General features: G+C 42.3%; 1 protein-coding gene across 6 annotated transcripts in view; it reads right to left on the bottom strand.

Moving 5' to 3' along the window:
• Positions 1-20,774, bottom strand: part of LOC133759636 (protein argonaute-3) — a 134,659-nt gene that overhangs the window by 99,712 nt on the left and 14,173 nt on the right. The window contains exon 2 of one of the 6 annotated variants that reach the window (XM_062190957.1): positions 3,622-3,686. The exons of the other annotated variants lie outside the window; for them this stretch is intronic. Coding sequence (XP_062046941.1) covers positions 3,622-3,671 — 50 coding nt within the window. The 5' untranslated portion in view covers positions 3,672-3,686. The remainder of the gene's footprint in view (positions 1-3,621; positions 3,687-20,774) is intronic. 6 annotated transcript variants of the gene reach the window in all.

The following is a 20,774-nucleotide window of genomic DNA, read 5'->3' as shown; positions in this document are numbered from 1 at the left end:
TTTAATATTGTTATTGTCAGTAAGCTATCTGGGAAGCCTGACTTTTTCCATCATTTCTCTATTCTCTTAAGATGGGAAACTGACTCTGTACCGAAGGACTCTCCAGGATGTACAGCTTGATTTGGGGATCTTATAAAAAGGATGGCTAACATTTTTTAATAGCATAGCTAGAATGAGAGCTTAAATTACAATGTCATGGGTAAATTTACTTTGCCATGGGCACAGTAAACAGGCAAATCTCCCTTTCAGACCAAACAAAGGGAAAGCTTTAAAGTAAGGATGTAGCTTTCCTCATGAGCACTGTCTACCTCACAGAAAAACCACTATGGGGCCAGCGCTATGGCGCAGTGGGTTAACGCCCTGGCCTAAAGCACTGGCATCCCATATGGCGCAGGTTCAAGACCCGGCTGCTCCACTTCCTGTCCAGCTCTCTGCTATGGCCCAGGAAAGCAGTAGAAAATGGCCCAAGTCCTTGGGTCCCTGCACCCACGTGGGAGACTGGGAAGAAGCTCCTGGCTTCTGGCTTTGGATCGGCACAGCTCCGGCTATTGCGGCCATCTGGATAGTGAACCATCGGATGGAAGACCTCTCTCTGTTTCTCTCTCTCTGTGTCTCTCTCTCTGCCTCTCCTCTCTCTGTGTAACTCTTTCAAATAAATAAATAAAATATTTTAAAAAGAAATTTACTCTAAAAAAAGAAAAGAAAGACAAACCACTATCAGAACATGCCTGTGACTATAAACATCTAGTTTAGGCCACTGAAGATTAGAGGTGGGACTTGAGCACCCTCCTTGACTTGCATCCTCTGGTCTGCTTTAACAAAAACCAGGAGGTAAAGAAAGCTAGACATCAGAAGCCATGTAAAGCTAGGTAGCAGGCCAATTAATGGCTGCTTTCCACAGTGATTTGCCATCAAGGAGAACTAACAGGCAAGTCCACTGCATTGGTTTATATGGAAAGCCAGGGCTTCAGCAGAAGTCAGCTTATGAAGAACTCTGGCAACTCTGCCAACCAAGAGTTGGGTCACTGGAAATAGAACTGCCCTGGAGTTGAAGGACTTTAGGTCAGAGCCACAGAACTTGCTGGCTCTACGCTGAAAAGCCCTTCACTCAGCCCAGCTTCCAAAGTAACCACTGCTGCTGAGAGGACGGCTAAGTAGGGTCAGCAACACTGCCAGCAGAACTGTAAATTTCCTGCTAGAGATGCCACCTGCCTTCACCTGGTCAGCTCTCCTCCCAGATCAGCTAGGTAATGGAAGTCAACAGGGTGCCTTCCCAAGGAGGTTCACACCTCCCTTAGGATGTATTACATGGGGAGAGATAGATAGGTTTGGGCCCCATAACTGGTAAGGCCATAAAACCCACGAGATTATTATCAGGCCCCTTCTGTCAGTTTAGTTTGGCCTCTTCATCGGAAAACTTATTTGTGGCTTAGACAGAACCTTTCTTAGGTCCTCCAATAATGACTCTGTCCGTTGTTCTAGACCCTGTCTAGCCCACTTGGAGCCTCATTCCTTTGTAATCATGGCCTCTACTCTAACATCAATGGCTCTACTCCCAAAATCATACCAGGCATCTTCTTGGACCACAATGGAATTTGTAACTGTAAAGCAGTATAGTTCAGCATACATTCCTATGGACTTACTCCTAAGGGGATAGTTTAAAAACTTGTCACGGGACTCTAAATCCCATTAAACTTGGTGGTAAAAATGCCATTTTAATTGTTGAAGTGATCATATTAAGTGTTAAAGTGAACATATAGATAGGATTAAGTGTTAAAGAGATCATATAAATAGGATCAAATGCCTGGTAATTATAGATAGAATTAAAAAGAGAGAATGTCCAACATGGGAAGCAGTCCACATAGCAGACTCATAAAATGACGATTGCTTTAAGTAATACTCTGACCTCAGAATCAGCCCTTAAGGCTTCCTGGTCTGGCTGAAAAGCCCATGAGAGCATTTCAGGCATGGAAAGCCAAGACATTATGGCAAAAAATGTTCTAAATGAAGGATCTCTGTGAGTCAAACCCCAGTGGGAAGAAGTGGCCATCAAAGAAGGATGTACTTTTCTGCAAAGGGAGGAGAGAACTTCCACTTTGCTCATGGCCTCGTCCAAATACTGACGGAGTTAGTGCACTCAAAAGGCTTCCGTAGGCCGGCGCCGTGGCTCAACAGGCTAATCCTCCGCCTTGCGGCGCCGGCACCCCGGGTTCTAGTCCCGGTCGGGGCACCGATCCTGTCCCGGTTGCCCCTCTTCCAGGCCAGCTCTCTGCTGTGGCCAGGGAGTGCAGTGGAGGATAGCCCAAGTGTTTGGGCTCTGCACCCCATTGGAGACCAGGAGAAGTACCTGGCTCCTGCCATCGGAATGGCGCGGTGCGCCGGCCGCAGCGCGCTACCGCGGCGGCCATTGGAGGGTGAACCAATGGCAAAAGGAAGACCTTTCTCTCTGTCTCTCTCTCTCTCTCACTGTCCACTCTGCCTGTCAAAAATAAAAAAAAATAAAAAAAATAAAAAAAAGGCTTCCATAGCCTAGGCAGCTCATTTCAAGAGTCTCGGGTGGTCACTGATATCATACATAAGAGTGTTAACTGTTAAATTAACAACAGGAGACACTGTGCACTAATTCCCCATGCAAGACCTCTGTCCTCAATGAGTTGTACTGAGAGTTAACTGTAAAACCAGTTCTCAAACAGTTTTGTGTGTGTGTGTGTGCAAATTGTTGAAATCTTTACTCAGTACAGAGCTGGTCTTCAGTATACAAAGTTAACTGAAAATCAATCTTAATGGAGAATAGGACTGGGAAGGGGAGAGGGAGGAGGAGGAGGGGTAGGAGGGCTGATGTGGTGGGGAGAATAACTATTTTCCTAAAGTTGTACTTATGAAATTTATATTCCTTAAAAAATAAATTTATAAAAAAAAGTATATTGTTGCAGCCAGCTCTTTGGCATAGTGTGTAAAGCTGCAGCCTGCAGTGCCAGCAACCCCTATGGGTGCTGGTTCGAGTCTCAGCTGCTTCACTTCCAATCCAGTTCTGCTATGGCCTGGGAAAGCACTAGAAGATGGCCTAAGTCCTTGGGCCCCTGTACCCATATGGGAGACTCAGAAGAAGTTCCTGGCTCCTGGCTTTATATCATCCCAGCTCTGGCCATTGTGGCCATTTGGGGACTGAACCAGCAGATGGAAGACCTCTCTCTCTCTGCCTCCGCCTCCCTGTAACTCTGCCTTTCAAATAAATAAATAAATAAATAAATAAATCCTAAAAAAAAAAAAAAAAAAGAGTGTACTGTTGAGCCAGTTTCTTAGCTTATAACATGAGGTACGACTCTAATAACCAAAATACATAAACTATTTTCACTTCCAAAACAGTACTTAGGAAAGCGATTTGGGAAAGAAAATCTGAGGAAATGGGGAAAAAACCTTTTACCTGTCTTCAGTGGCTTCCTTTCACTACTAACCCTTAGTCTGAGTAGACAATTCTTGCAGATTATATGATGCATTTTTTTCAGAACCTTAAGCTAAAATGTAAAAATCCTTAAGGGTAACTGGTAATTACTCCAAAAATGGAACCTACCGAGTATGTTAGGTTTTATAAAGGTCTACAGCCTACCTTCCCACTCTTACCTCAACCACCACTCCCTACATTCTGGTACCAAGTCTTTTGACTCCATCATGCTCTGGTGCACAGACTGCAAAGTAAAATTGAATAGTGATTCAAGTAAGTTCCATTTTACCACCTTATTCACACAGCAGAAAAATGATAGGAGAGGGAAATTTTAATGGTAGAAAGAGAAGAAATTATTTTTCTGTGAATTCTTACTATAAGCTCATAGAGATGTACTTTCATCTCATTTTTAGGTCTCTCTTAAGTCTCTGCTCCCAAAAGGTAAAATGGGAAATATTCTAATCTATAGAAGATGATATGAAAGTGTATTTTCCCCAAAAGCAGGTTCACATTAGTTTAGTATTCACAGCTACAATAAATTAATCTGTCATTATAGGATAGGTGGAAAGAAGGAAGATTACTAAGGCATTAACAAAATGCCAAAATCGTCCACGGCTTTATAAAACACAACTGATGGCCAGTGCCGCAGCTCACTAGGCTAATCCTCCGCCTGCGGCGCTGGCACTCCAGGTTCTAGTCCTGGTTGGGCACCAGATTCTGTCCCGGTTGCTCCTCTTCCAGTCCAGCTCTCTGCTGTGGCCCGGGAAGGCAGTGGAGGATGGCCCAGTTCCTTGGGCCCTGCACCTGCATGGGAGACCAGGAGGAAGCACCTGGTTCCTGGCTTCGGATCTGCGCAGCACGCCTACCGTAGCGGCCATCTGGGGGTGAATCAACAGAAGGAAGACCTTTCTCTGTCTCTCTCTCTCACTGTCTAACGCTGCCTGTCAAAAAAAAAAAAAAAAAACAAACAACCCACAACTGACACAGCTGGCAGCCTCTCCTATGTCCTTCCAATATCTAATTTATCTTCATAACTCTGTGGTAAGCAACAGATAAGGTAGCCAATGGATACTTTTGCAGCAAGATAAAGTTCAGCAGATGTAGTAGAGAAAGCAATTGTATTTTAGATAAAATTTTTAATAGCTTATAATATAAAATCTGTAGTACACCAGAGCATTTTACTGTATACTATCTCTGTAGTCATTCACATATAAATTATATTAAAAACTAGATTGGAAGAACTATTGCATTCTCATATAACAGTGTAGTAAAATTTCTAGTACTGTATTCACAAATAATTGAGAGATTACTTTAAACTTTGAAAAAATATTTTTAACTTTTTTATTTATATAAAGGGAACAAATTTTATGTATTTCACATATACAGTTTTTAGAGCAAAAATTTTAAAATTAATCTTGTTTTCATGAACAACTCTCCTTTACTTTTTTTTTTTTTTGACAGGCAGAGATATAGACAGTGAAAGAGAGAGAGACAGAGAGAAAGGTCTTCCTTCTGCTGGTTCACTCCCCAAATGGCCGCTAGGAGCCAGGAGCCAGGTGCTTCTTCCTGGTTTCCCACACAGGTGCAGGCGCCCAAGCACTTGGGCCATCCTCCACTGCCCTCCTGGGCCATAGCAGAGAGCTGGACTGGAAGAGGAGCAACTGGGACTAGAACCCAGTGCCTATATGGGATGCCAGTGCCGCAGGCGGAGGATTAACCAAGTGAGCCATGGCGCTGGCCCAGAACTCTCTTTTAGAAAATTTTTCCCTCAAACCACCAACTTAACACCCACATGTAATGGCCTCTTCTTAGATTACACTTCTGGCTTCTTTTAGGTTTTGCTACTGTGATCAAATTTTGTTATTCAAAAAAAAATCACAATCCATGCCTTGCCTTCTCCGAAATAGCTTCAACTTTGTCCTGGTTCTCCTCCCTTTCCAATCTCTATGTGTTTTCACTGGCAAACCTGAAGTAATATCCTCAGAGATCTAATCTATTCTCTTTTTAAAGATTTAGTTATTTATTTGAAAGGCAGACTGACAGGGAAAGGGGGGAGAAAAGAGGGAGAGGGAGAAAGAGAGGGAGAGGGAGAGGGAGAGGGAGAGGGAGAGGGAGAGGGAGAGGGAGAGGGAGAGGGAGAGGGAGAGAGATATAAAATCAATGGATCTTCTATCTGCTGTTCACTCCCCCTCTGTCCACAACAACCAGGGGCCTGTGACTCCATCCAGAGTCTCCCAGGTGAGTGTCAGGGACTCAAGTATATGAGCCATCATCTCCTGGCTTTCCCAGGTGCATTAGCAAGATGGATTGGAGGCACAGTAGCCAAGACTCAAACCAGGCACTATCATATGTGATATGGCCATTTCAAGCAGTGGCTTAACTTGCTGTGCCACCATGCTCAACCCAGTTATCTTGACTCTACAAACTTCCCTAGCCTTCCACTTTTCATTATTTATTTACTTATTTATTTGAGAGGCAGAGAGACAGAGGGAACTCCCATGTGCTGGTTCAGTCCCCAAATGCCCTTGAAAACTGGGGTTAAAGCCAGGAACTAAGAACTCAATCTAAGCCTCCCATGAGGGTGGCAGGGACCCAACTACTTAAATCATTACTGCTGCCCTTCGGGGTTTACAATAGCAGGAAGCTGGAGCCAGAACCAGGAATCAAACCTAGGCACTCCAAAGTTTTAACCACTAGGCTAAACACTTGCCCCTCTTCCCTAGATTTTAACTATCATGCTGACATGTCTTAAATCTCAGTGTCCATTGGGACTTATATCCTGAGTTCGTGGCATTTATTTCCAACCCACTGAACTACTCCATTTGATATTCCTTATACAATTCAACCTCCAAATATTCAAAATGGAATACAAAAAACCTGGTCTTAGGCCACCTATATTTCTGGTAATGCCATCATTAAAAAGTTAAGTTATAAAGCCATTGTTATCTCCCTACACACCTAAATTATTCATTCTTTTTCTAAAACTTACATCTATGCCCTTTCTCATCATCACCATTGCCACAGATCTTAGAACAAATTATCTTTAATCCAGAAAAATATGCACTTGAACTTCCAGGAAGTATGCTGGAGTATGAGAACATTTAGAAATATTTATATTTAATTTCATTTGACAATTAGTAATTATGATTTCCTAATATTCATAAACATGGATTGACACTGGTGCCTTCACTTAGTCCATATCAGATAGTCATGTATGATGTATGGTATATCAGGAATTGAGAGAGTAACAGGAATTCGGCAAAAGAAGAGTTAACAATGAAGCTCTCATTATTCATTTTCAGCATGTTGCAACATACTGTACTCCATGTGGGTGGCACATATTTAATCAGGTTTCTGATGTCATTTCTCTGAAATGTTAAAGTTATTTAAATATATTATAGGTAGTTTATTTCAAAGTATTATTTATTCTTTTAATTTTTCTGTAACATTAAAATAGTATATATCAATAAGTTATAACTTAAAATGTATATATACATAGTTATTTATTTATTGCTGAGTACCTGGTCAAATAGATTTCAATTAAAGGGGATGTGTGATCAATGGTATGAAGACTACTGATTTGAACTTCTACAATCAACTTCCAAATGTTCTCTAACTCATCTTTCTCTTCCATAATTTATTCTCCACCCTGCCATCACTATGGTTTTAAACACAGATAGTTCTCTCATTTGCTTGAAAGTCTCCAATGACTCTCTAGTTTCTGAATTTATAAGCCTTAGCACAGAATTAAGATTCTTCAGGGGCCAGTGCTGTGTCGAAGCAGGTAAAGCCACCATCTGCAGTGCCAGCATCCCATATGGGTGCTGGTTCAAGACCTGGCTGCTCCACTTCCGATCCAGCTCTCTGCTATGGCCTGGGAAAGCAGTGGAAGATGGCCCAAGTCCTTGGGCCCCTGCACCCGCATAAGAAGACCCAGAGGAAGTTCCTGGCTCCTGGCTTTGGATCGGCAAAGTACTGGCTGCTGCAGCCAACTGGGGAGTGAACCAGTAGATGGATGACCTCTCTCTCTGCCTCTCCTTCTCTGTGTAACTCTGATTTTCAAATAAATAAATAAATCTTTTTAAAAAAAAAAAAAAGATTCTTCTTAACCTACCACTCCCTGGTTAACTTCTCAGGCTTCTCTCTGGCTACTCTATTTATACTGACCTACTTTCATTACACAAACATGTCTGCTTTTGCCCATGCTTTCTCTTTATAAATTCTTCTACCTTCCCCACTAAACAACTATTCCACTCAGAATCCATGTCATATACTTATATCCTCCTTACTCAAAGGCAGGAATTATTACTCTTTCATCACGTACATCTCACAGGTTTGTCACTACACACATACTATGAAATTTCTTTTAAAATATTTGCACTAATTTAAAATGAACAATTTTATCATTAAAGTTGTTATGTATTTACATTTTATTTGAAAGACAGAAAGACAGACAGATGATATTCCATTTGCTGATTCACTTCCCACAAGCCCGCAATAGCCAGAACTGGGCCAGGCCAAAGCCAGGAGCCAGGAACTCAATCCTGGATGGCAAGGACCCAAGTATTTGAGTCATCACCTGAAGCTTCCTAGGGTGCACTCTAACAGGAAGCTCAGTAAGAATTGGCATAGCTGGCTCTCGAACCAGGCATCTTATAAGATTTATTTGAGGCCGGCGCCGCAGCTCAATAGGCTAATCCTCCACCTGTGGCACCGGCACACTGGGTTCTAGTCCCGGTCAGGGCACCGGATTCTGTCCCGGTAGCCCCTCTTCCATGCCAGCTCTCTGCTGTGGCCCGGGAGTGCAGTGGAGGATGGCCCAAGTGCTTGGGCCCTGCACCCCATGGGAGACCAGGAGAAGCACCTGTCTCCTGCCTTTGGATCAGTGTGGTGCACCGGCCATGGCGGCCATTGGAGGGTGAACCTAAGGCAAAGGAAGACCTTTCTCTGTCTCTCTCTCTCATTGTCCACTCTGCCTGTCAAAAAAAAAAAAAAAAAGATTTATTTGAAAGTCAGAGTGACAGAGATCTAATTAGGCATCTTAACCACTAAGCTAAACACCAACCCCAAGATTATGAAATATTTAAAAGGGGTCATGTCTTACCTACCTCATCTTCAGAACCTAACACGGTGCTTGACACTAAACAGGAGTACAATAAATTAAGTATGCATTGAAAATGCAGATGACCCAAAAATGATCTTTGACAAAGTGAATGCAGGATTTATAATTATAATTCTAGTCATCTCTAGTCCAGTTATATCCTTTAAATCTTGTACCAACAGCATTCTACTTTGATACAACCATATGGTAAATTCAGATAACTGTTTAAATTGTTTAATTTAACTTAGGGGAAAAAAACTGGATCAGACTAAAAGTAAATCAAGAATCAAGGCACAGCTATACAAACGAATACCACCAAGTTTTTAGAATTTAAATCTACACAAATGGATAGACGTTAGTAATACTGATCAACATAACCCCGGATGTTTAGACATACATGTATATTTATTTATAAAAGTATCTTCAAATTTCAAATATATTGTTAAGAATATAAGCCAAAATCCCAAATTCTACTGAGTACTTCATTTAGATGATATTTTTAAAGAATCTGGAGATTTGTAGTATTTATCATCTGTTAGCTTTCCTATTTTCCAAGTGATTAACAAAGAAATAAAACTTATTAACTGATGGATTTCATATGGTTGTATTTTGTATCGTTTTGTATTTTGTATGGTTGTATTTTTTAGTTTCCCTAAGATATCTAAACCCTCAAAGCTAAACCACTTGGGGCCAGCACTGTGGCAGAGTAGGCTAAGCCAATGCTGCTGCACTGGCATCCATATGGACGCTGGTTTGAGTCTTGGCTGCCCTTCTTCCAATCTAGCTCTCTGCTATGGCCTGGGAAAGCAGTGGAAGATGACCCAAGTACTCAGGCCCTTGTATCCGTGTGGGAGACTCAGAAAAACCTCCTGGCTCCTGGCTTCAGACTGGCCCAGCCCTGGCCATTGTCATTTGGGGAGTGTACCAGTGGATGAAGGACCTTTCTCTCTGTCTTTCCCTCTCTCTTTGTCTGCAACTCTGCCTCTCAAATAAATGAAAAAATCTTAAAAAAAAAAAAAAAAAAAAAAACTGTACCACCTGATCCTTACTGACAATGTTTTCTGATATATGTCCTCTAAATCATTTTATATAGGTATACTCATATTCCAAAATGACAACAAAAGCACAAATGACAGAAAAAAAGTCAGACATCATCAAAATTAAAAACATTTCTTTTGTGGGGCACACTGTGAGTCACAGGGGGGTAAGCTGCTGCGTGGGACACCTGCACCCCGTATCAAGGTGCCTGTGATAGAGCTCTGCCTCAGTTTCTAATCCAGCTTCATGCTAATGGGCCTAGGGGGAAACAGCAGCTGATGGCTCAAGTATTTCGTTCCTTTCACATCTAGATGTAAAACCCCAGCCTTGGCTGTGGTGAACATTTGAGGAGTAAGCCAGTGGATAGATTTCTCTCTCTTCCTCTCTCTCTAACTCTGCCTTTCAAATAAATAAAGTCAAAAATAAAGTAAAAAAAACTTGTGCTACAAAGCGCATGATCAAAAAAGTAAAAAAGGCAACATAGAGAAAGGGGAAAAATTTTGAAAACCATGTATCACATAAGGGACTTTTATGTAGAATATATAGTGAATTCCTACAATTTAACACTGAAAGGACATATGATCCAATTTTAAATTGAGCAAAGGACTTCAGTAGACACATCTCAAAAGAAAATATACAAATAGCCTGAAAATAAGTGAAAAGACACTCAACAACATCAATCACCAGGAAAACACAAATCCAAATGACAATGAGATACTATTTCACACCCAATAGCATGTTATATTATATTTTAATAATAATAATAATAAAGGACAATAAATATTGGGGAGGATATAGAAAAACTGGAATCCTCATACACTGCTGGTGAGAATGTAAAATGGTGCAGTCACATTAGAAAAGAGTCTAGCAGTTTCTCTAGATTAAATATAGTTCCCACATGATTCTACTATTAGGCATACACCCAAGGGAAAAGAAAACATATGTTCCCACAAAATGCAGTATATAAATGTTTACAGTAGCATTATTCATATTAGCAAAAACAATGGAAACAACTCAAATGTCCATCAACTGATGAATGGATAAACACAATGTATCATACTCATACACTAGAATATTACTTAATAAAAAAAAAATGAAACCACAGCCTTGATACCTTGAAAACAAAATGATTGAACACTGAAAGAGAAGGAAGTTACAAAAGGCCACATATTTTATGATTACATTTATACGAAATGTCCAGAATGGGCAAATCTATAGAGACAGAAATTAGACTAATAGTTGGCAGGGGTCATGGGGAATAAGGAAAATGGGAAGTGACTGCTAATGAGTACAGGTTTTCTTTTGGAGAGAATGAAATTTTCCAAAATTAGACTGTGGTGAGAGGTGTATGTGATCTCTGTGAATATACTAAAAACCACTGATCTGTATACTTTAGAGTTATATGGCTAGTGAATAATGTATCAATAAAATTGTTATTAAAAACAGAACACCCGGGGTGGCTCACTTGGTTGGTCCTCTGCCTGTGGCGCCGGCATCCCATGTGGGCGCTGGGTTCTGGTCCCGGTTGCTCCTCTTCAGGTCCAGGTACTTGGGTGCCTGCACCTGCATCGGAGGCCGGGAGGGGGCACCTGGCTCCTGATCAGCAAAGCTCCCGCCGTGGTGGCCATTTGCGGGGTGAACCAAAGGAGGGAAGACCTTTCTCTCTGTCTCTCTCACTGTCTAACCTTTCAAGCAAAGGTGAAACAAATATTCCAGAGTCCTGACTTAGTAGTCATTAGGAAATATTTTATAAAAGAGGAAGGATTCAGTTAATCTTAAACAGTTGGTAGAATTTTGGGTAAGAGAACACCCCACACACATATTTTTTTTTATTTTGGAGGAGGGCAGCAATAACAAAAGTACAAGGTTGAGAAGAACCAGGCATATTGAGCCTAAGTCAGGCTTGACGGGGAAGGTTCTAGTCAAATATTATCTTAAGCTACAATCCTAAGCTTGCCAACGATTTCACCTCTTTCCTAAATTTCATACTGACACCTGAAAGTCCTAAAGTACTTCAAATGCAAGTCAAAACTACTCTTTCTTGATTCCCATACCCACACTTTGCTCCTGCTACTTCATGTTTTTTTCTACCTAAATACCTAAACTTCCAGGTTTGACTTTTTTTCCTCCTATTGGTTATCAAGTCCTATTGCTTTAATTTCAGAAGCATTCCTTAATCTGGCCCCCCTTTTTTTTTAAAGCCCATTCCATTGGACAACCTGAGCAGCCCTCTGGACCGAGCAGGACAGTCTTTCCAAGGCCACTGTTGCACACCATAAGACAGATAGCAACAGGAAAATACCCAAATCCTCCTCGACGCCCACGTGCCAGCCTTGAAGAAGTTACAGAAAACAGAACTCCATCCATAATCCCAAAGAAGAATTTTGGGTATTACCTCTTGAGGGGGGAATGTTAGGTAGGAAGTCAGTTATGAGCTTATGTGTGTGTAACAGGCCTAAAGAGAAGACATCTATGTCCAGCATATGCATCTGCATCTCAAAGTCATCCCGATAATGTTTCAGGGGCAGCCTGGCCCTCGCATCCTGCCCTGCCCCCTTCTGCCTGACAATCTTCCACAATCTCCAAGGTGCAGCCTAGTATCTGCATCTCAAACACCCTGCTAGCTTCCTCCTGTCTGATAACATTTGCACCCATAAAGTCCTTTGTTTCAGACCTTCAAGAGAAGTTTTTCTATTTACATCCAAAAAGCCCTTTGTTCCAAGAGGAGCAGGGGTGGGGAAGCAAAACCCATCTCCTTAAAAACCCCCAGCCTCAACTGGACTGCGTGCTCAGCTCTCTGCATCTTTGCTGAGCCGTGCGCCTGGCCTGGTCAGGTGTAATCTCTCCACTCAACATGTAACCTCCCTCCTTCCTCCTCCCCAGTCTCTCAGGCTCTTTCTGGAGAGGTGCCCATCCGTCCTTACAGATGTCCCTTCCTAATAAACCTTGCTATTTTACCTCCCACTAAAAAAAAAAAAAAAAAAAGATTTTTTTTTTTTTAATTTATTTGAAAGTCAGAGTTACATAGAGAATGAAGGAGAGGCAGAGAGAGAGAGAGAGAGAGAGAGAGAGAGAGGGAGAGACAGAGAGAGAGGTCTTCCATCCGCTGGTTCACTCCCCAGTTGGCCACAACAGCCAGAGGGGCGCCGATCTGAAGCCAAGAGCCAGGAACTTCCTCCAGGTCTCCCACATGGGTTCAGGGGCCCAAGGACTTGGGCCATCTTCCACTGCTTTCCCAGGCCATAGCAGAGAGCTGGATCAAAAGTGGAGCAGCCAGGACTCGAACTGGTGCCCATATGGGATGCCGGCACTGCAGGCGGCGGCTTTATCCTCTATGCCACAGCGCTGGCCCCAATCTGGCCCTTTTCTATCCACACTGCTGCCACCTTGGTTTCAGACCCTTATTTTTATCTTGATCTTGTAATTGGTATCTCCTAACACTTGTCTCTCTTCATTCTAGTTAAGTACCCATACATCCAGCATAATTCTCTCTCTAAACAAGAAATCTGATTATCTCACTCCCCTACTTTAAAATTTTAATCAGCTCCCTGTTGCCTACAGAAAACATCTGAAATTTAGTAGGACAGCATATGCTATTTTTTTTTAAGATTTATTTTATTTATTTGAAAGAGAAAGGTAGAGCCAGAGAGAGAGAGAAAGATCTTCCATCCACTGGTTCACTCCCCAAATGTCTGTAATGACCAGAGCTGAGCTGATCTGAAGCTGGAAGCCAGGATCTTCTCCTGGGTCTCCCATGTCGGTGCAGGAGCTTCTACTGCTTCCCCAGGCCATAGCAGAGAGCTGGATTGGAAGCGGAATAGCTGGGACTCAAACCAGTGCCCATAAGGGATGGTGGCGCTGCAGACTGGGCCTTTAACCTGCTGTGCCACAGTGCCAACCCACATAGGCTTCTTAATTTGATAGTAGCCAATATCCTTTTCCATATTCTGTTACTCTTCCTGAAATGCCTTTTCTATGCTTATCAATCTGGCACATACTTATTTTTCAAGACAAACTTCTTCTTCTTCTTCTTCTTTTTTTTTTTTTTTTACAGGCAGAGTGGATAGTAAGAGAGAGACAAAGAGAAAGGTCTTCCTTTTTGCCGTTGGTTCACCCTCCAATGGCCGCTGCGGCCGGCGCATCGCGCTGATCCGAAGGCAGGAGCCAGGTGCTTCTCCTGGTCTCCCATGCGAGTGCAGGGCCCAAGGACCTGGGCCATAGCAGAGAGCTGGCCTGGAAGAGGGGCAACCGGGATAGAATCCAGCGCCCCAACCGGGACTAGAACCCGGTGTGCCGGCGCCGCAAGGCGGAGGATTAGCCTGTTAAGCCACGGCGCCGGCCCAAGACAAACTTCTTGAACTCCAGAGTCAGATGGAAGTTTATTCTTCTGTGACCTGCAGTACTTGGTGTACACTTCCGTTATGGTATTTTTTAGTACATTGTGGTATTTATTGTGCCTCCCTTCCCCTTCATGAAAACACCTTCATGAAAAGGTATGTTCTTATCTTCCTTGTAGCCCTGATTTTCGTCTAGTGATTGGCATAGAATACTCAGTACAATAAATAAAAGCCCTATAAAAGTAAACAGAGTGCATGGGATGATGGAGGGCAGTCAGGAAAACTGGGTAGGGATAGTTACTTGGGTACAGCAGGTTAAGCCACTGCTTGGGATGTCTATATCCCATATTGAAGTGCTGGTTTGATCCCTGGCTCCTCTGCTTCTGAACCAGCTACCAGATAATGTGCCTGGGAAGGTAGCGGATGGATGAGTACTTAGTACTTGGCTTCCAGTCACCCACATGGGAGACCCTGATGGAACTGCAGGCTGGTGGCTTTGGCCTGGCCCAGCCTTGGCTATTGCAGGCATTTGAGGAGGGAATCCAGCAGGTGTAGATCTCTTTCTCTCCCTCTATCTCCATTATTCTGCTTTTCAAATAAGTAAAAAATTTTTAAAGGAAAACTGGGTTTATTGATTTTAGGAAAGCTCTTAACTGTGTAGGTGTCTAATGCAGGTTTTTGAGCTAGAGCACTTACTGATTTTGAGCTGGATTCCAGCTTCCCTGCCCAGAAGTAAGTATAATCTTAGCAGTATATAGTGGAGAATTATTGTAGGTTATTAAACAGGAGAATTATATGATACAAATATCAGAAAAACATAATCACTTGAAACAAAATGAGTTGGGGAATGGTGGGGGACTGAGGCTTGGTAAGCCATTTGGGGTGCCTTTAATATTCTTGATGAGTTATGAAGAACTAAAATAATATTAGGTAAAAGAAACAGAATTTTTCATTAGATTTGTTCTTTCTCCTACCCAACACATTTGTTTTGTTTTTTGGGTTTTTGGTGGAGTTGTGAGGGTAAGAGATTTTGTGTGTTATATATGTGTATATAAAATTATATATGAAAGTTTCACATGCTCAATATATTACATTTGGGAGAAAAAACTATGTAATAAATTAGTGTAGTACATTCTGGTTTTAACTTGTAATTTTATTGGCATCCCTAATTTCATTTTTGTTAAAGATTTTATATTTTTTTTTTTAAGATTTGCTAATTTATTTGAGACAGAGCTACAGAGAGAGGGAGAGAAAGAGAGAAGTATTCCATCCGCTGGTTCACTCCTGAATAGCCACAACAGCCAGAGCTGGGCTGTTCTGAAGCCAGGAGCCAGGAGCTTCTTCCAAGTCCCTGACATGGGTGCAGGGGCCCAAGCACTTGGGCCATCTTTCACTGCTTTCCCAAACACATTAGAAGAGAGCTGGCTTGGAAGTAGAGCAATCCTAAGGGATTGACTCCAGACCACTCTATGGATACCAAAATTCATGGATGGTCAAGTCCATGGCATAGTATTTTTATATAACCTCCATATACTTAAAATCATCTCTAGGTTACTTCTAATATCTAACACAATGTAAATGCTATGTAAGTAGTTGTTTTTTTTTTTTTGTTTTGTTTTTTGTTTTTTGTTTTTTTTGACAAGCAGAGTGGACAGTGAGAGAGAGACAGACAGAGAGAAAGGAGAAAGGTCTTCCTTTGCCGTTGGTTCACCCTCCAATGGCCGCCGCAGCCAGCGCACCACACAGATCCAAAGGCAGGAGCCAGGTGCTTCTCCTGGTCTCCTATGGGGTGCAGGGCCCAAGCACTTGGGCCATCTTCCACTGCACTCCCGGGCCATAGCAGAAAGCTGGCCTGGAAGAGGGGCAACTGGGGCAGAACCCGGTGCCCCGACTGGGACTAGAACCCGGTGTGCCGGTGCTGCAAGGTGGAGGATTAGCCTATTGAGCCATGGCGCCGGCTGTAAGTAGTTTTCATACTGCATTGTTTAGGGAGTAATGATAAGAAAAATGTCTTTATGTGTTCAGTACATATACATTTTTCTGAATATTTTGATCCATGATTAGTTGAATCTGCAAATGCAGACTCATGGATATAAGAGGGCCAACCATACTTTGTTAATAATATTGCCTTGATTTAATGTCAAGATCTGCAAAGCTTCTTTAATTTCTTCAACAGGCTTGTTTTTTATAGTCTATCTTTACAGTATTATTGCATAACTAGGCAGTTAAACCTGTTTGTGACCTTCCAAAATTGGTGGTTTAGGTCTTATACTTCAACAACTGGAATTCTAGAAGTTAGAAAGAACTAGGTAGCATTTTACAATTCCTTTTCAATATTAGCAAGTATTAAGTGCCAAAATGCAACAGTTCAGTTAAATGTAATTTAACTTGTCCAAAATGGTTAAAATTAATGCAGATTGTTTTGTGTTGTATTAGTGTACAGGTTTTTGTCATTGCTTTCTGTAGAGTCATAGTGATTGTCTTCTAAGTGACTTGAGATTTTAAAATTCAGATCAACACGTGTGATGTTTCTCTTGTCCAGATGCCACATGAGCAAATATTTGGCATTAAGACATTGTTCATAGTAATAGAATGATGTATTGCAGCCAAATATGTTTCCACTTTAGTCAGAAGAGTTTTTTTGGGGGGCAAATTATGCAGGAAATGCTTTGAATAATTTTTTGAGTCAACTTCTGTACAAATTTATTCTTTAAATTTTATGCCTGTGGCTTTTTTGTCCTTTAATCACCCCTCCTTTTTTTTTTTTTTTTTTTGTAGGAAGAGAAAGCCTTTCTTTTTTCCCTACTAAGTGGTTTTGATTGAAAATGATAATTTGATAAAAGAGCATATTTGTTAAACAGGTTTCATATATTACTGGTTTAGGATTTTTTTTTTAAAACAAGAGAATGGTCTCAACTAAAACCAAGTATCTTTGGAAATATTGTGACCTAGAGTATAAAATCTGTAACTTAAGATTTTATGATAGTCTGCTCAACTGCTAAATATATATGGGCTTACACCATCAGAATAGGGGCCGGTGCCGTGGCTCACTTGGTTAATCCTCCGCCTGCAGCACCGGCATCCCATATGGGGGCCGGGTTCTAGTCCCGGTTGCTCCTCTTTCAGTCCAGCACTCTGCTATGGCCCGGAAGGCAGTGCAGGATGACCCAAGTGCTTGGGCCCTTGCACCTACATGGGAGACCAGGAGGAAGCACCTGGCTCCTGGCACTCTGAGCTCCTGGCTCAGAGGGACGGCCATAGCGGCCATTTGGGGGGTGAACCAGCGGAAGGAAGACCTTTCTCTCTGTCTCTCTCTCACTAACTCACTAACTCACTAACTCTGCCTGTCAAAAAAACAAACAAACAAACAAACATCAGAATGTTATTTATTCAAAATCATTAATTGATATAATAGATACATTTGGAAAAAGTTACATAGACAACATGATTATAACTGCAGATCTATTTTAACATGAATAAAAATTTGAGGGATCTTGAAATAGTGGATAGCAGATTGTGGTTGAATATTTTGGGTTAAGTTTTCTTGTACAAATTAAAGATTATCTTCAAAGGTCCAGTAATAAAGTAATGTCAAGGAAGATAATGTTGATTACCCTGACTTGATGAGTATACATTGTATATATGTATTGAAATGTCACACTGTAACCCATAAGTATATACAGTTATTGTTAATTTTTTAAAAAGATTTGTTTGCTTGAAAGGCAGAATGATAGAAAGGGAGACACAGAGAGAGATCTTCCATCAACCCCAAAATGGCCACAGCAGCCAGGCCTGGACCAGACAAAGCCAGGAGTCTGAGGGTGGCAGGGCCCAAGTCCACTGGTCATCTTGTGCTGCTTTCTCAGGAACATTAGCAGGGAGCTGGTTCACAAGTGGGGCAGCCAGGACTCAAATCTGTACTCTGACATGAGATGCTGGCATTATAGTTGGTGGCTTAACCTACTGTACCACGATGCCAGACTCAATAAAAAGTTTTTAATAAAAAATAATTTAAATCTAAGATAGCATTATCTTATGGTCATTTTACTATTACATTTCTTTTTTTTTTTTTTTTTTGACAGGCAGAGTGGATAGTGAGAGAGAGACAGAGAGAAAGGTCTTCCTTTTTGCCGTTGGTTCACCCTCCAATGGCTGCTGCGGCCGGCGCATCGCGCTGATCCGAAGCCAGGAGCCAGGTGCTTCTGGTCTCCCATGCGGGTGCAGGGCCCAAGCACTTGGGCCATCCTCCACTGCACTCCCGGGCCATAGCAGAGAGCTGGCCTGGAAGAGGGGCATCTGGGACAGAATCCGGCGCCCCAACCGGGACTAGAACCCGGTGTGCCGGCGCCACAAGGCGAAGGATTAGCCTGTTAAGCCACGGCGCCGGCCTTACAGCTGTTACATTTCTATAATGATTAATAGTATAATACCAACATAGTGCATATTTATGTAATACTGATGATTGAATTTTAGAAGGAAAAAAATCTGGATACCATTTTGGCTTCTTAAATGAAAATGTCAGCTCAGTAGAGTATTTGAAGAAAATTATGCTATTAGGAATATTAATGGTATACTATTATGACTGGAAAGCATGCTAACAGGGGTGTTCTGTTTTTTTTTTTCCCCCCTAAGTATTTATTTATTTATTTATTTGAAAGGCAGAATTACAGAGAGGCAGAGATAGAGGTGGGGGTGGAGGGTGTCCTCCATCTGCTGACCCACTCCCCAGATGGCAGCAATGGCTGGAGCTGTGCTGATCTGAAGCCAGGAGCTTTTTCCCAGTCTCCCACACAGGTGCAGGGGCCCAAGGACTTGGGGCATCCTCCACTGCCCCTCCACAACAGAGAGCTGAATTGGAAGAGTAGCAGCTGGGACTCGAACCGGTGCCCATATGGGATGCCGGCACTGTAGGTGGCGGCTTCACTCGTTAGGCCACAGCATCGGCCCCTGGGTGTTCTTTTTTGTTTGTTTGTTTATTTGTTTTTTGACAGATAGAGTATAGAGAAAGAGAGATCTAATCTGTTCATTCATTTCCCCCAAGTGCCCTTAAGAGCTGGGGATGGGCCAGGTCTGAGCAAGGAGAAAGAAATTCAATTCAGGTCTCCCATGTGGGTGGCAAGAACCCAAGAGCTTGAGTCATCACCTGCTACCTCCCAGGTCTGCATTAGCAGGTGGCAGATCAAGCACTGAAGCCCAGGCTCTCCATATTTCTTCCATATCTATCTCCTTTACTAATTAACAAGAACTATCTATGTATCCTTTTAAATATTTTATTTATTTATTTGACAGGTAGAGTTACAGACAGTGAGAGAGAGACAGAGAAAGAGGTCTTCCTTCCATTGGTTTACTCCCCAAATGCCGGCAACGGCCGGAGCTACACCGATCCGAAGCCAGGAGCCAGGTGCTTCCTCCTGGTCTCCCACGCGGGTACAGGGGCCCAAGCACTTGGGCCATCTTCCACTGCTTTCCCAGGCCATAGCAGAGAGCTGGACCGGAAGAAGAGTAACCAGGACTAGAACCGGCGCCCATATGGAATGCTGGTGCCACAGGTGGAAGATTAACCTAGTGAACCACAGCGCTGACCCCCTATCTATGTATTTTAAAAATTTTTTTAATCTACTTATCTAAGTAGAGAGAGAGAGAGAGAAAGAGAGCTCCCATCTGCTGGTTCACTCCCCAAATGCCTGTGATGGCCAGTGCTGAGCAGGGTAGGTGGTCAAAATCAGGAACTGGGAACTCAGGTCAGTCAGTAGCTGGAGGTGGTACTAAATCCAAGCAGTCCAATATGGGGTGCAGGCATCTTAACCCCTAAGCCAAATAGCCACCCCATGAGGCACCTATGTCTTAAACAAAGGCCTTTCATAATACGTATTAAAGGGGCCGGCACCGTGGCTCACTTGGTTAATCCTCCTCCTGCGGCGCCGGCATCCCATGTGGGCGCCAGGTTCTGGTCCTGGTTGCTCCTCTTCTAGTCCTGCTGTGGCCCGGGAGGGCAGTGGAGGATGGCCCAAGTGCTTGGGCCCTGCACCCGCATGGGAGGCCAGGGGGAAGCACCTGGCTCCTGGCTTCGGATTGGCACAGTGCTGGCCGTAGTGGCCATTCGGGGAGTAAACCAACGGAAGAAAGACCTTTCTCTCTGTCTCTCTCTCTCTCACTGTCTATAACTCTACCTGTCAAATAAAAAAAAAAAATTAAAAAAAAAATAATTATTAAAGGGGTAGACATTTCAGTCAAGAGTTAAGTTGCTGCTTGGGAGGTTCATATCCCATATAAGAGTGCCTGGTAGAGGTTCCAGATACTCACTTGTGATCCAATTTCCTGCGAATTGTACATCCTGAAATATAGCAGACAATACTTGAGTTCTTGCTACCCATGTGGAAGACCCAGACCTTGTCTAGCTCTAGCTGTTGCAGATACTTGGGGAGTAAATAAGCAGATGGAAGCTCTCTGTCTCTTTGCCTTTCAAATAAAGTTAAAAAAAAAAAAAAAAAAGCTGATCAAATAAGAAAAGGCTGGGATAATAAAGCCAAAGTGCTAAATTAAATATCATATTTTTTTAAGTGCGCTGTCTTTTTCTAAATCAGAATATAACTTGTATATATTACATCATAAATTTCTCTTATATTCTCTGTATTACCTAAACCACCACCAGTTATAAATGTGTCATTTGGGGGAAGGTAGTAGAAGTTTATTACAAACAGATGGATACATTTTTATCTACTATATGAGTATATACTCAATCCCATGTAATAGTAAAGACAAGTTAGGAATTGAGGATAAGGAGAACAGAAAGCATGACAACCAGCATTGCTACCCATAATTTTTTTTTTTATTTTATTTTTTTATTTTTGACAGG

This window comes from Lepus europaeus, chromosome 5 (assembly GCF_033115175.1).
Source record: "Lepus europaeus isolate LE1 chromosome 5, mLepTim1.pri, whole genome shotgun sequence".
Taxonomy (NCBI): domain Eukaryota; kingdom Metazoa; phylum Chordata; class Mammalia; order Lagomorpha; family Leporidae; genus Lepus; species Lepus europaeus.
This window is presented reverse-complemented; position numbering and strand designations above follow the sequence as displayed.